The sequence below is a fragment of the Xyrauchen texanus genome, chromosome 25, assembly GCF_025860055.1.
Source record: "Xyrauchen texanus isolate HMW12.3.18 chromosome 25, RBS_HiC_50CHRs, whole genome shotgun sequence".
In the NCBI taxonomy this organism is placed as follows: Eukaryota; Metazoa; Chordata; class Actinopteri; order Cypriniformes; family Catostomidae; genus Xyrauchen; species Xyrauchen texanus.
Genome location: NC_068300.1, coordinates 30,746,303 through 30,761,607, shown reverse-complemented (window position 1 = coordinate 30,761,607; position 15,305 = coordinate 30,746,303). Strand labels below are relative to the sequence as shown.

General features: G+C 37.0%; 1 protein-coding gene across 1 annotated transcript in view; it reads left to right on the top strand.

Annotated features, from left to right (window-relative positions):
- The window catches only part of cntn3a.2 (contactin 3a, tandem duplicate 2), a 95,233-nt gene extending 84,714 nt beyond the window's left edge, over window positions 1-10,519 (top strand). Inside the window, exons 18-22 of the mRNA XM_052091309.1 lie at window positions 2,553-2,662; window positions 3,067-3,253; window positions 4,248-4,360; window positions 4,725-4,890; window positions 10,413-10,519. Coding sequence (XP_051947269.1) covers window positions 2,553-2,662; window positions 3,067-3,253; window positions 4,248-4,360; window positions 4,725-4,890; window positions 10,413-10,519 — 683 coding nt within the window. The remainder of the gene's footprint in view (window positions 1-2,552; window positions 2,663-3,066; window positions 3,254-4,247; window positions 4,361-4,724; window positions 4,891-10,412) is intronic.
- The last annotated feature ends 4,786 nt before the right edge of the window (window positions 10,520-15,305 follow it).

Sequence of the window (15,305 nt, the reverse complement as noted above, 5' to 3'; positions counted from 1 at the left end):
CACTGCCTGATTGAAGTCCCACAGGTCTGAAGTACCACATTAAATAAAAAAAGGTTCCAGAGACAGTTTTGTTACATTTTGTTACTTCAACAGTTCTGATATTATTTTGAGTTGCGCATCAGCATAAGATAAATTCAGTAACCACTCTTACTGATGTATGTGATTTTGATTCACTAAAAAGAGTCATTTTTTCAGCAATCGGATCATATCGGGAGTGTCGGATATTTTGCGCTATAAATTCAAAATAACCAGTTCAGAAGAGAAATTCGTACAGGAAGCAGGAAACACTGTCAGAGTATTTTAGTTAAGTGTTCAGACTGCATTAATGGAATTGAATTAATGGAATTGAAAGTCATGAAAATCATATGGTTCTGTTATTTAAAATAACAACTGAACTGGTTCTGAACAAGAACCGGTTCTTGGATCCCCACCCTAGTCTTCTCCTCTCTTGTCTTCTTATCCTGTCTTTCTTCTGATCTTGTGTCTTCTTGTCTCTTGTCTACTCTATTTCCTTGTGTCTTCTCCTCTAGCATCTTTTTGTGTCATCTTTTGTCTTCTCATCTGTTCTTGTTTTTTTTCTCTTCTAGCATTTTCTCCTCATGTCTTCTTATCTCTTGTCTTCTCATCTCATTTTGTGTCTTCTCTTCTCGCCTCTTGTGTTTTATTTCGTCTTCTTATCTCAATGTGTGTATTCCTGTCTCTTCTCTTCTTTACTCTTCTCGTATTGTGTCTTCTCATTTCATCTTATGTCTTCTCTTCTGGTCTCTTTCTAACTTGTCTTCTCGTCTCTTGTCTACTCATCTCTTTTTGTGTCTTCCATTCTCTTTTCATCTTGTCTCTTTTTGTCTTGTGTCTACTCGTCCCTTGTCTTTTCATTTCGGTGTGTGTTTTCTCTTCTCACCTCTTCTCCTCTCTCTTTTCTTATCTTGTCTTCTCGTCTCATGTCTTCTAATTTTTTCTTGTGTCTATTCTACTCGCCTCATTTCCCCTTCTCTTATGTCTTATCTGTTGCTATACATCTCTACTTGTGTCGTCTCTTCTTGCCTCATCTTGTCTTGTGTCTTCTCTTCTCACCTCTTCTGGTCTCTTCTCAACTTGTCTTCTTGTCTCTTGTCTACTCATCTCTTTTTGTGTCTATTCTTCTTGATTCATCTCATCTTGTGTCTTCCTTTCTCTTTTTGTCTTGTGTCTTCTCGTCTCTTGTCTTCTCATTTCGTTGTGTGCCTTCTCTTCTCACCTCTTCTCCTCTTTTCTTTTCTTATCTTGTCTTCTCGTCTCATGTCTTCAAATTTCTTCTTGTGTCTACTCTACTCGCCTCATTTCCTCTTCTCTTGTGTCTTATCTGTTGCTTTACATCTCTTCATGTGTCATCTCCTCTTGCCTCATCTTGTCTTGTGTCTTCTCTTCTCACCTCTTCTGGTCTCTTCTCAACTTGTCTTCTTGTCTCTTGTCTACTCATCTCTTTTTGTGTCTATTCTTCTTGCTTTCTCTTGTCTCGTCTTGTCTTTTCATCTCACCTTCTTATCTTGTGTCTCCTCATCTCACCTCTTTTCTCATCTTGTCTCCTCATCTCATGTTGTGTCTTCTCTTTTTAACTGTTCTTCTCTCTTCTCATCTCTTGTCTTCACTTCTTGTGTCTTCTTTCCTCTTGTCTACTAATATCTTCTTGTGTCTTACCTTATCATCATCTTTTCTCGACTTGTTTCTTATCTCTTTTCTTCTCTTATCTTGTGTCTTCACTTTTCTTATCTTTTTGCTCCTTCTCATCCTGTCTCTTCTCTTCTCACCTCTTCTTATCTTGTCTTCTTGTCTCTTGTCTTCTCTTTTCGTCTTTTGTCTTCTCTTCTCACTTCTTGTCCTCTCTTTGCATCTTGTCTTCTTGTCTTGTGTTTTCTCGTCTCTTGTCTTGTCATCTCTTCTTGTGTCTTCTCTTCTCGCCTTTTTTCGTCTCGTCTTGTGTCTTCTTATCTCTTGTCTTCTCTCTTCTTTTGTTTTTTTTTCTTTTCACCTCTTCTCGACTTGTACCTTTTATCTCTTGTTGTGTCTTATCTTCTACTCTCTTCTCGTCTTGTGTCCTCTCATCTCTTGTCTTCTCTTTCATCTTGTCTTTTCTTCTCACCTAATTTCCTCCTTTCCTCCATTCTTGTCTTCTTATCTCATCTTCTCTTCTCACCTCTTCCCCTTTCTTCTCTTCTTGCCTCTTCTCATCTTGACTTCTTTCTCATCTTGTGTCTTTTCTTCTGACCTCTTCTCCTCTTTCTCATCTTCACTTCATGTCTTGTGTCTTCTTATCTATGGTCTACTCATCTCATCTTATGCCATCTTTTTACTCGCTTTTTTGTCTCGTCCCACCCCTTCTTGTCTTGTCTCTTCGTTTCTTCTCATCTCATTTTGTGTTTTCTCTTCCTGTCACTTCTCTTCTTGCCTCTTCCCTTATCCTCTCTTCTAGTCTCGTCTCATGTATTCTAGTTTCCTGTTTGCTCATCTCTTCTTATCCTATGTCTTCGCTTATTTCTTTATTCACCTTTTTCTCTTTTTCTCTTTACATTCAGAGCCCAGTGGTGTTCCAGGTGGAGTGTGGGCCAAAAGCATTTCTGCCACTGAAATTGAAGTGAGCTGGAATATTCTCACTATTTCTCCAGAAAGAGTGTTGGGCTACGAGGTGCGTCCCTCCGTCTAAATGGAAATGACTCTCTGTCCGGTTTTGAAATGCAACATAGGTTCTGTCAGAGGCTTTCATCTCCCACGCTGCACCTCAGAGGTCTTTCTGTACCCATGGAAACGCTCCATTTGAAAATAAGAATAGGGTACCCTGTTCTTATCTTATGCATGGGAAGCCTTCTATACAGAATAAGAGAAATGGCTATTTGTGATCCTTTTTGAGGACATAGAAAACACATTACACATTCCTCTCTGAAACTCTTCATCCATGTCACCCCAAACCCACTGTGTGGAAGAAAATGTAGCAGTCCTGTATAATAATTCTATTGCACTGAACATAATGGCAACACAGTGTTATGTCTCCGAGGCTTTAGAAACAGCCTGTGCTTTCTCTCTTGAAATCAGGTGGTGTACTGGGAGGATGATACAAAACCAGAGACCATGGGTAAAGTCAGAGTGTCCGCTAATCAGAACAAGGTTAACATCAGTGATCTGAGAGCATACACTCAGTATTTCCTGACAGTGAGTTCTTTCAACACAGCGGGCACTGGCCCTCGCTCACCCACCATCAATGTGACCACTAAGAAGTCCCGTGAGTATGCACACAAAAATTCATAAAACCAAAAGCCTTTAAAGCCTAGCCTTTGTAGATATAGTATATATGAAACTTTTTGCGTTTTGCTTATTATTTTTTTTAAATGTTTAATCCTTTTTATTTTATTCAACAGGATAAAGAAAAATATCAAAGTTATCATGCTTAGATTTAAGTCAAATACAATAGCCATACAAATGAAGGCAAAATATCAAACCAAGTGGCATTTATTTTCAAGTAGAAACATGAAATCAAAATGGACCCTATTTAATTTCTTAATACACTTTCCTGATCTTAAAATGTCATTATTTCAAAGAAAAACATGCTGTGTTCGATGTCTTTCATCCAAAGTTATTAACTTGCTGTACCTCTGCAATAACTTTCTTTTTCGACTGATGTTTCCAAAATGTGGTTGTTGTTTTTTTTATGTACATTAATGTTAACCAATAGCCAAATATATTAGCTAAAGTATAGTATAAGCTTCTGGTGTAGGTTATGCAGTTAATACTTTAATGTAATAAAGGTTATGGCAATTAGCAAATAATTATATATTTGAATAAAATAAACATTGGATACATTTAGATGCTCTTGAGGATTAAATTTACCTTCAGCATCTGTTCTGGGCAAAGCACTTCCCAAAAGTGGGTACCAGCTTTAGAGCCAGACCTGAAATCAAGTTTGAGGGGTGTAGTTCTTCACTATCCACTATAAACTTGCATTCAGGTCTGGCTCTATCTGTGTTATGGAAAGCCCACTTTAATGATCCGAACAACTCTTGAAGAGTTAAGAAAAGTACATTTATTCCTGAGAAAATGACCATTTGTTTGCAGATGCCACGTGGTTTGATTAAATGCAATGTCATTAATACATTTTAACTGTCCAAAACTTTTGTGGCCAGTTTATATTATGGCTTTTGTCTGTAACAAGGCAGCTCTGCAGCCTTTCTCTGTGATGTCAATCAAATCACAACTTATGAGCTGTGTTTTCCCTTCAGCACCAGGGCAACCACCTCTGAATGTGGAATGGAATCTGATTGGCTCTAAGCTTACTGTTCATTGGGAGTCTGTAATTTCTCTGGAAATGGAGTCAGAGGTTACTGGGTATCAAGTAAGTGCTTCCCAGCAATGCAAACCTCAGAGCTGAACCATAGGGAATTATATTCACATAATCCCATTAGCTTGTTCTTTTCCCTCAGGCATTTTAGAAAACATTGACAATAAAATGCAAATATTACTTCTCTTTTTGCAAGATTACCCACATTAGTAGGAACGGAAATTAAAAATAAAACTAATTTCTGCTGCAAATAGAAAATAAATGCAATACAGTACAGCAGAACAACCAGCTCTGCTACTAAACACCGCAACACCCCACTATGTGTGATAATCTGATTGTACTTCCCTTACCAACTTAAATAGATCACACTGAATACAGGTAAGTGGTTGTTAGCACCTCTCTCATTTGTTTTCTACAGGTTTCATACAGAAGGAACAGACATAAAGAAATTAACACAATAACAACAAACCTGACCTCAGTGGAGCTCATTTTACCCGCCGATGATGATTACATGATTCAGATCCGAGCGCTGAGTGATGGTGGAGAGGGCATGGCCACCGAACCCATCAACATCCATAAACTTAGTAAGATCACACTATTTTTCTTAAACATTGTTATTTCATCTAATTGCAAAGACTTTATTAAATTTAATTAATTAAATCTGCCCACTTGAAAGAAGAATCACTAAAGAGACCTTTTTAACATCATAATGCAAACACAAGATTTTTCCATTGATGTTAATTTGTTCAAAAGTTATTTTGCTGTTAATTCAGTGGTCATTATATGTTTATTAAATTTTCAAAATGTTCAGATAAGATATAATATATAAATAAACACCTGTTACATTTTTTTTTAATAAATGCAAATTAAGGTTATTAGTTATTGGATTATTTTGTTCGAATAATCATCAAAAGAATTTCAAATTGAAATTGTGAATTAAAAGTTAATACACAAAAGTCTCATTTCTGCTCCGATCACTGCTTTTGTAAGCCCCAAATAGTCACTATATTAGAGCGGCACGATTATGACAAAAATCATATTTGCAGAGTATTTCATTTCATATTGTAATTGCGCTTATTCATTGTGATTAATAGAATTTGCATTAAAATACTTATTTTGTGTGGGGCAGTTGCATGGCATATTATATATGTAGGCTATGCATCAAAACAACTTGAAAACTACACTGATGAGCCTAATATGCTGTTGATCCTCTGCATGCCACAAAAACAACACCTATCTGCTGAGGCATGGACTCCACAAGACACCTGAAGGTGTACTGTGGTATCTGGCACCAAGACATTAGCTGCAGATCCTTCAAGTCCTTTCAGTTGTGAGGTGGAGCTGTCATAGCACATTCCACAGATGCTCAATTGGATTGAGATTTGGGGAATTTGGAGGCCAGGGCAACACCTTGAACACTTCAAACCATTGCAGAACAATGTGTGCAGTGTGGCAGGGCGCATTATCCTGTTGAAAGAGGCCACTGCCATCAGAGAATACCATTGTCATGAAGGGGTGTACCTGGTCTGCAAAGATATTTATGTAGGTGGCACGTGTCAAATTGGCATCCACATAAAAGGCCAGACCCAGGATTTCCCAGCAGAGCATTGCCTAGAGCATCACACTCCCTCCACCTGATAGTCGTCTTCCCACAGTGCATCCTGGTGCCATCACTTACCCAGGTAAATGATGCACATGTACACGGCAATCCACATTATGTTAATGAAAACAAGACTCACCAGACGACCTTCTTCCATGGCTCCAAGGTCCAGTTCTGATGCTCACGTGACCATTGTAGGCACTTTCGACCAGATAGGATAGCCTTCTTTGCCCTCACACATCGATGAGCACGGGGCGCCCAACACTCTGTCGCCGGTTTGTGGATTGTCCCTCCTCGGACCACTGTCAGTAGGTAATCACCACTGCTGACTGGGAGCACCGCACAAGTCTTGTCGTTTCAGAGATGCTGTGACTCAGTCATCTGACAATAACAATTTATCTCTTGTCAAAGTCGCTCAGGTCTTTACTCCTGCCCATTTCTCCTGCATTCAACACGTTGACTACTTACCATCTAATCTACCCAGTCCTTGACATGTGGCCTTGTTAGGAGATGATCAACATTATTCCCTTCTCTTTTCAGTGGTCATAATATTTTGGCTCATCAGTGTATATTCCTGAATTGCTTTAATAATAATAATAATAATAATTTAGTTAGTCATGTATTGAATAAATTTCACAGTATAATTTAGATATTGAGCATAATTGATATGCCTTTAACCTAATTAAAACACGTCAGATTTGACTCTGCATTCATGAACACAATGGCTGAAAACAAAGTGTAAATAGACCATTTTGGCACAATGGGACTGTGAATTGGAATGCTGTAATTGACACTTTTTACGATTATATAATTGCGACAGCTGTAATTGTAATCTCTATTATTTTTCCAATTAATTGTGCAACCCTACTCTATATCATTTCTTACCTTAGGTTGTTTTCTACTAAATTTGTCTATATTTACTTGTCTCTAAGATTGTCTGGGTAAATATATTAAGTTCAGCAAAAAAGCTATTAAAAACAAATCAGTTTTTGAATATGTTCCTGACTATTGATGATGAAATGTTATATATCATTGCAAAGCTGAGGTTCTTGGATTTTAAATTACACCAAGATCATGTTTGTAGGCTTCCCAAAAAAGGCTGGATGTCTATAGGCTGTGTCACAATAGAAGGTGATAGAGAAAAAAATATTTGTATTGTGTTCTCTGCCATCTAGTGGAATGATCTAAGACTAAATGTAGGGAGATAGAGCAAACAGAGCCTTTATTACAAGCTTTAGAAATTGAAGGTAACAAATGGGTAAATTTGGCCCGGCAGGTTCAAAGTAGGGACTTGATCATTGCGAACATCCAAGGGTTAAACATAACTGAGAACTTTATCATGTGTCCTGAGCTATGAAAGAGCAACCTGAGCAATATAATATCCTCTGGTGAATGAGTTCAAATCAAATCGATTGTATCAGCTACAAAACATTGTGATCTACATACATCTGAGTTGAACCCACAGACAGATGCATAGCACGTTCCTCTGCCCTCGTATTTTGAAGGCCATGATGTAAAAGATAGACATTCAGTGCCAAAGGGATATTAAAAAACACAGGCCCCTATAAAATAAACAACGCACAGTTGACCTCATAACGTTCTCCTCTCGTTCCCTCAAGTCAATAGCGCAGGTGCAGTTTGCAGCGTAGATATTCTCTGTTACTGCAGCCCGCAGAGTCTAATGCGACTCTCTAAACGAGTTCTCACTGATTTGACGTGTCCTCCTTGTACACCATTTATTCTCCACTGGGCTAAGCAGTCTGATCTATATTAACCATCCCAAGCTCTCGCCATCTATCTCTGCCCGTTCGTCTCGGGTCCCCCAGGAATACAACATCACAGTCTGATGAAATTGCAAGGGACAACCGTTCTCTGTGGCTTATTATTCACATTTTTCATCTGATGCTCTACAATGACCAGTTTTCAAGAAAAAAGCAAAGGAGTGGCTTTTTTTGGTTGTTAATATTGGAAATTATTAGCAGTGCCAACCGCATGGTTTTATAGCCTCCTGTAACATTAATTAGTTATTTATGTTTAGAGGGAAAACTGCTCAGCTAGCTTCTACTGGGAAGTCGATGTAAACCCACTCAGAGCACTAGACTGCCCAGAGGAAATTTTTATTGCTCAGAGTGTGCTCTTTCACAGCTCAAGAGACTTAATTGAGTCCATTAAGTATGAGCTCTGAAAAAGTTATAACCTGGAATTGTTACGTCAATTATCTGTTTCTACTCGATCTAACCAAGGGGTCTTCAACTTTTCAGGCCAACAGCCCCTTGGTAGATAGAGACATAGAATACATAGAGACATTTAGCTTCAAAGTCAACTTAATATGGTATTTTGGTTAAAAGAGGTTAACCAATAATTGTCAGACCGTATTGGGGTTGCAGTCCCCCTTTTGAAGACCCCTGATCTAACCAATAAAATGTACTTTTGTTGGTACATCATCATTTGTCAGGTTGATTGTCAGATAAATAAAATCTTTACACTGGTGCCGAAATCCGGAAAGGAGGAGGCGAGAACCGGCTTGACGATATAAATAATAGTTTTAATGATAAGACACACATGACTGACATGTCCGTTAATGATCTCTCTCTCGTCGCACCACCGTCTGCCATCGGCCTTTATCCCTCTCAGAGGCTTAATTAGCCTGATAAGGGGCCGGGTGTGTATAATCACGACCCGGCCCCGCCCTCCGCTCTGCCACAGTATATTACAACATTACCTGACAAATTGTTTTCATAATGAACTTGTATGTTTCTCCTAAAGCATCCCTCCTAAAATAGACACACATGGAACAATTGTTGTCATACATTATGAATAAAGAGCTATAAAAATTTATGCGGATAGTAATTTAATCTTAGAAGAATTTGAGAAATGTTAGAGTTCATATTGAAATCTCTGGCATCTGATTGGAGGCTTTGGCGTCTGAACAAAATGAGACATTGTTGATCATTGTAAAGGTTGTGGTTAGAATCTAATAACCACAAAACTTAAAGGGATAGTACTCCTCAAAATGTAAATTCTCTCATCATTTTCTCACTTTCTTGCCATCCCAGATGTGTATGACTTAATTTCTTCTGCTGAAAACAAATGAAGATCTGTAGAAGAATATTTCAGCTCTGTTGGTCCTTACAATGCAAGTGAATGTTAACCAGACCTTTGAACCTAAATAAATCGCATAATGGAAGCATAAAAGTAATCCATAAGACTCCAGTGTTTCAGTAATATCTTCATGTCTTCAGAAGTGATATGATATGTGTGGGTGAGAAACAGATCACTATTTAAGTCCTTTTTTACTGTAAATCTCCACTTTCACATTCTTTCACATTTTGAAAGTGGAGCTGTATGGTTAAAAAAAAAAAAAAATGACTTTCCTGTTTCACACCCACACATATAATATCGCTTTTGAACATATGAATGTAACCACTGGAGTCGTATGGATTACTTTTATGTGGCATTTATGTGATATTTTCACTTGCATTTTGAGGACCAACAGAGCTGAAATGTTCTTCTAAAACTCTCAGTTTGTGTTCAGAAGAACAAAGAAGGTAACCACTTCTAGGATAGCATGAGGGTGAGTAAATAATGAGAACATTTTCATTTTTGGGTGAACTATCTTTTAAGCAAAAGTCTCTATGTGCTCTCAATTTAATCTCATTGCTGTCTAGGAGAAACAAATTAGATATTACAGATCTCATTTGTGATTTTTGTTTATTAAGGATGTCCACCTCTATGTTGATTTAGACACTGATATAACAGATGTAAAACCTATAGTATATAAAACAATGTTTGATTGTAAACTTTTTTTGGTGGTGCTTGCTATAAGACAAGAAAGCCAGAAAGTGTCCACTCAGAACACCCTAGCATCTGCATGAATGCCCAGGCAACCATCCACAACACCCTTAGCTAGTTTTGCACAGGCATGCATCGCTATTTTACAGAGGCCCTTAGAGGACAGGGAGGGAATCATTTTTTTAAATAGTTATGCATTCCTTCGAAATAAGTTAACTTTGTTTGTGTTAATAAGGGGCTCCACACTATTTTCTCTAGAATGTGTATAAATCTAGTTTGTTAAACTGTAAAAAATAAATAAACATAAAGTCACAGAACCTAAAACATTTTCTTAATGTGGTAACATCTAAATTAACTATTTTTATTCACATCAAAAATTTAACATGAATAAATCATGTTACATTACACCAATAAATATACATATATGGGTAATTTCATTGTATTTATCTTGCAAAATAGCTCAGTTGAGTAGTTAAAATAGAGGACTTTTGGCAAGTCCATGTAAACCCACTCAGATACAAGACTGTCCACCTGTAGGCAGATTTAGAGCTAAGCACTAATAAAGCTGTGATAGAAAGCCCCAACGCTAATTTCATCCTTCAATTCCCAGTTATTGCTGTTATATTTGCTAGACTGTTTGTATTCATAAATTGCAAATTAATCAGTTTCAGAAGGGTGGTGCCTTTCCATTATTTATTTTTTTCTACATTCCAGGTATGAGTGTACGAGGATCCAGAGCTTGGAGACCCAACCCCAACACTATCCCCATCTTCTTGCTTTCTATTATTGCATTATCGACAGTGAGATCAGCTTTGTGTTAACAGTTTGAAGGATTGAACATCCTCTGACCGGGTTGATTGCCCGTGCTCTTCCGCGCTATGGAACCATGGGATGGGTGCACCAAAACGCTTTTAAGGCAAGACTATTGATCCATCTTTCCATAGTTATCTGAGCCAATGCCTGGCAATGCATTTGAGAAGCATGACAGGAAAACGACAGCGTCACTGTGGTTGGATTTCGTCTGCATGTTATGTACAGTGTATCATTGTCTCCTTGAAGGTAATCTGAGAATCTAACAAGGTTGTAGTCGAAGGTTTTTGAAGAGTTCTGGTGGAAGAGGAGGGATGACTCCTATAACTGCACTAAGATCCCAATTTCATGATTCCTCAGAACAAATGCCTTACTTCCATGTACATGCCAAAGTTGTTTACATATTTGTTTAGTAGTTATTAAGCTATTGTTAGTTAAACTTGTGATTCTTTTGTAATTATTGGATTGGATTACTGACTTTCTTTCATGGAACACAAGAGGAGACATGTTGAAGAAGTTTAGCACTGCTCTTTGCCATAAAATGAAAGTGAATGGCGATTGAGGCTAACATTCTGCCTGACAACTCCTTTTGCACTTCACTGGGGGAAAAAAGTAATATGGGTTTGGAACATCATGAGGGTTAGTAAATAATTGTAATTTCTTTATCACTTTTATTATCATTCTGCCTTTGCTTACCATTTCAGTTACTTGTTCAAGAGTTGTCTCTGTGCCTTATCTATGTTTTAGTATACATAAGTCTTATTCATGATTTTCACTATGTTACATTAGCATTTATGGAGGTTTTGTGAATAACTGGATTTGCGCTATTTGAACTGTGTTAACAGCAGGAGGTAGTTACATATACAATGTAAACACACAGCTATATAGAAGTATGTTATGCCACCGGTGGTATGTACAGCCTTGCCGTCTGTTATTTGTGTATTATGAGTCATGTAATTATTACGACCCTAGGGAACATGTTGGACTTGTAAGTCAATACAACATGCCAAAGACGTTCTTAGTTCAAATAGGTTTTAGAGAACGTTGCAAATGCTTTTATTAAACTTGTAATAACAGACATACAACTTTAAGACCTAAAGCAGTCATAAGGATTTGGTTTAGGGAGGAAATATGACCATTTTTGATGGAGCAAAATGCAGTTTATAGAGTAGAGTGAGAATGTAGGATTTGAAAGCTACCAATTATTACAATATGGTGGCCCATTTCAGAGTCATTGACTTTAATGAGTTGAAAAAAAAGTAAAAAGTATTAACTCATTCTTGACTTTTAAGTGCTCCATTCAAAATCTGAAATGCTGAGGTGGGAATTCACTAAGAAACATTTGCGTCAATTGATAGTGTTGTTTATTTGCGCATGCAGTCTGCATTGATTTAGTACCAGATTTAATAAAAGTATGCAAATAAGGTAATTAAAAATGTACAAAAGTAGCACTGAACACAATTTACAATAGCCCCATCTTAAATGTTAGTTCTGAGTGCTAGGATGTGGAGGATGCAGTAGACTACCGTGATTTGGCATACTTTACTGGGGCTGTACAGCATCCACCACTGCAGTCCAGACACCTGAATCAGCTCTTTAAAATGCTGCTCGACTACAGCACACCTGGATATATGCCGAGCTGTCATGCTATATTCTCATGCAATATCATTTGATCATATTTTTATGAAATACTCCACCTCAATCAATAGAAAATGTAACACAGACTTTTAAATAATTGGTCAAGCTTATTTACATGAAAAAAAATATGTTTGTGCTGAATGGAATGACAATGACTCAATTTAAAAACACATGGTGTGGCACTATTTTGGTGCATTTAGCACCTGCTTAAAGGAATATTCTGATTCAACACAAGTTAAGCTCAATTAACTGCATTTGTGGCATAATGCTGATCACCCCAAAAGATTATTTCAACTTTTTTTTTTTTTTACTGCTTTGATTTTTTTATTTATTTTTTAAATCAAGGTTACAGTGAGGCACTTACAATGGAAGTGAATGGGGCCAATTTTTGGAATCTGGTCAAAATTTTCACCAAACCACTTTTTCGTGCCTCGTTCTACATATCGATGCAGTTTTCTGGTGAAATAAACACTAGAGGCGCTACAACAGCAATGTGTTTTATTCACTTTCACAGAAATCATGAGTAAAACAGCAGCTTAACAGTTTATAAACACATATTTTTCACAATGCTCCCCACATAATACTATTTTATTACATCAATACATTTACTGTAACGCATGATTTAATTGACGATATATTTTAAAGCTTGCATTGCATAACCAACTACATATACAAGCTTACTCACACTGGCTTGTGTGGTAGTGCAGCTGATTGATCATTGCACTTAAAACCTGGAAGACTTGGGTTTGAGACCCAGTAAAGCACACTAGTTGACTACTGAGCCTTAAGCGTCATCGAAACACCACAAAATAACGTGGCTGGTTCACCTTTTGCATTTTCCATCTCACATTTGCTTTTATCACATCATCGGTTTGATTTAGATGTCTCATTTAGGGTAGGTAGGTCAGTTTTGTTCATTTAAAAATAGAAAAAATTATCATGTCACATTTGATTTTTATGACACTATTGGTTAGGTGTCTGTTAAAGTTTATTTATTTAACACTCTATAGAGCATTAACCTTAAAAACGTAATCTTTTTGGGAGAACATTAAACTCGCTTTTAGCGCCCCTCAGTGGACATTTCACCTTGAAACTGCAGCAATATGTGTAATAAACCCTGTAATATCATTTTGAGTAATTTTCATGAGATCAGGCTGAATTTTTGGAAGGTTTAAAGGCAGAAATGTGAAGCTTATTTTAAAAATGCACTTACAATATTAATTATCCTGTTAAAAATTATTTGAGTTGTAAAGTTGTTTACGTTGTCATTTTTACGGTTTACGGTGACATGGCTACGAAGCTGTAATAATTTTAGTTAGCAATTTTGTCACACTAAAATCATATTTACATGAACATTGTTTGCGTCACGTGGCTATATTTTTGTAACCGTTATTATTTTAACATTTACGAATTTGCCCCATTCACTTCCATTATAAGTACCTCACTGTACCCAGATGCTTGCTTTTTTTAAAGAAAAGGAGGGACAAGCTACATTAATTGTTCCAAGTTTTTTTGCAATTTAATTGTGCGTGCTAAAGAGGTGCATCTGTTTAGTAAATTCAGTCATGAATGTGTGCATTTTCCTACATAATCTCTAGATGACAAAAAAGTAAGATATCGTTCAGTTTAGCACGTATGAAAAGGTACAACTTTTATTCCCATAGAGACCAACCAATCAACAAAGAGAATATAATCGGTACACTATCAAATTTTAGTCAGCCTTCTATCCAACACTTTATTTTAAGAAAGAAAACATCAGTGAACAAATTAATAAATTTTATTTATTTATGCAATACTGATGTATGTCGACAATAACCGTAATCTTGTTACAAACCTGATTGTTTTACTTTCTTCTCTGTAACACAAAATGTATTTTCCTATTACACTTATGGTTAGGTTTAGGGCTTGGGTAAGAGGTTAAAGGGTTTAACTTTGAAAAATCATAATAACTTTGTTTATTGGTTCATTTGTTTTCTCTATGTGAGAAAAAATGTAAAATTTTGTACGAGCCAACACGATTTCACCATTTCGTACTCGTACAGCGTGTCATGAGACAGATTTGCAATTTTCTGGCCATGTCCATTCTGCGACTTGTTCATTTGTGACTGTTAAAAGTTCAGTTACTTTGAATTTTATACTAGTTTGCAAACCTCAGACAAAAATGTTTTGTGTTTTATTTGTTAAACTAGCTGTACATTCTGGACCGTGTCGCTGATTAGGCTGCTCACCAGATGCTCCTCGGAGCCTTTATCAGCTGAATCAGATGCGTTTATCAAACTTTGGGCTGAACATCTGCTTACTCTGTAGAACTCAAAAGTGGAGAATTACTACAGTCCCAGTAATTAATTATAATCCTTGCACTGCTATACAAAAAAAAAAAAAAAAAAAAAAAAACACACAGCCAAAAACGTTGCTGCTAAAATAATTACAAAAATAAGAATGACTAAAAATGTAGAGCAATGACCTGAAAGCACATAAAGCAGATCTCTTTTAGTCATCTTGTGATTAATTCTTTGACGGATCCTTGCAGAGATGTAGAAGCTATTAAACCGCCCTAATAAATGATAGTACTCTGCAGGGGCTTTTGACCAAATCTGCAAGGAAATAATGGTTATCAGGACAGCAGAGAAGATAGATGTGAGATGAACAGCATGATGAGCTATATCAGGACTGTCCAGACCAATGATGAGGAACAGGTTTGCTTTTTTCCTTCTTTCTTTTGTTTCTTCTCATGAAAGGAATGTGGCTACCTTTCTCAGTGTCATTTTAGGATTGGCAATGAGCAGTGCACTCAAAAGGCCATAGCTCATTTGTACGATTCTCACTTATGCACATGTGAGGACACTCTAGGGCATTGTTAAAGGCTGTCTGTATATTTGGCCTCGGTTTTGAACTGTAAGTTCAAATATGAAGCAGCTTAAAGTGAAAGTAAATGAAAACATGCTCTCCTCGACCTTGTTTGAGTGAGGAAAGTCGTATTGTCCCCACTGACTTGCCGTACAATACAGATGTCACATCAAACTCTGTTAAAGCTCTTGGATATTTTTGTGTCCAAGGATGAAGGCTGCTGCATGACTTTGATTTCTTTTGATAATGGTTGCTGACATTCACGTGCCTCTTCGGACTTGTGTATTTTGTTCGGGATTGTCAGCCCATTTT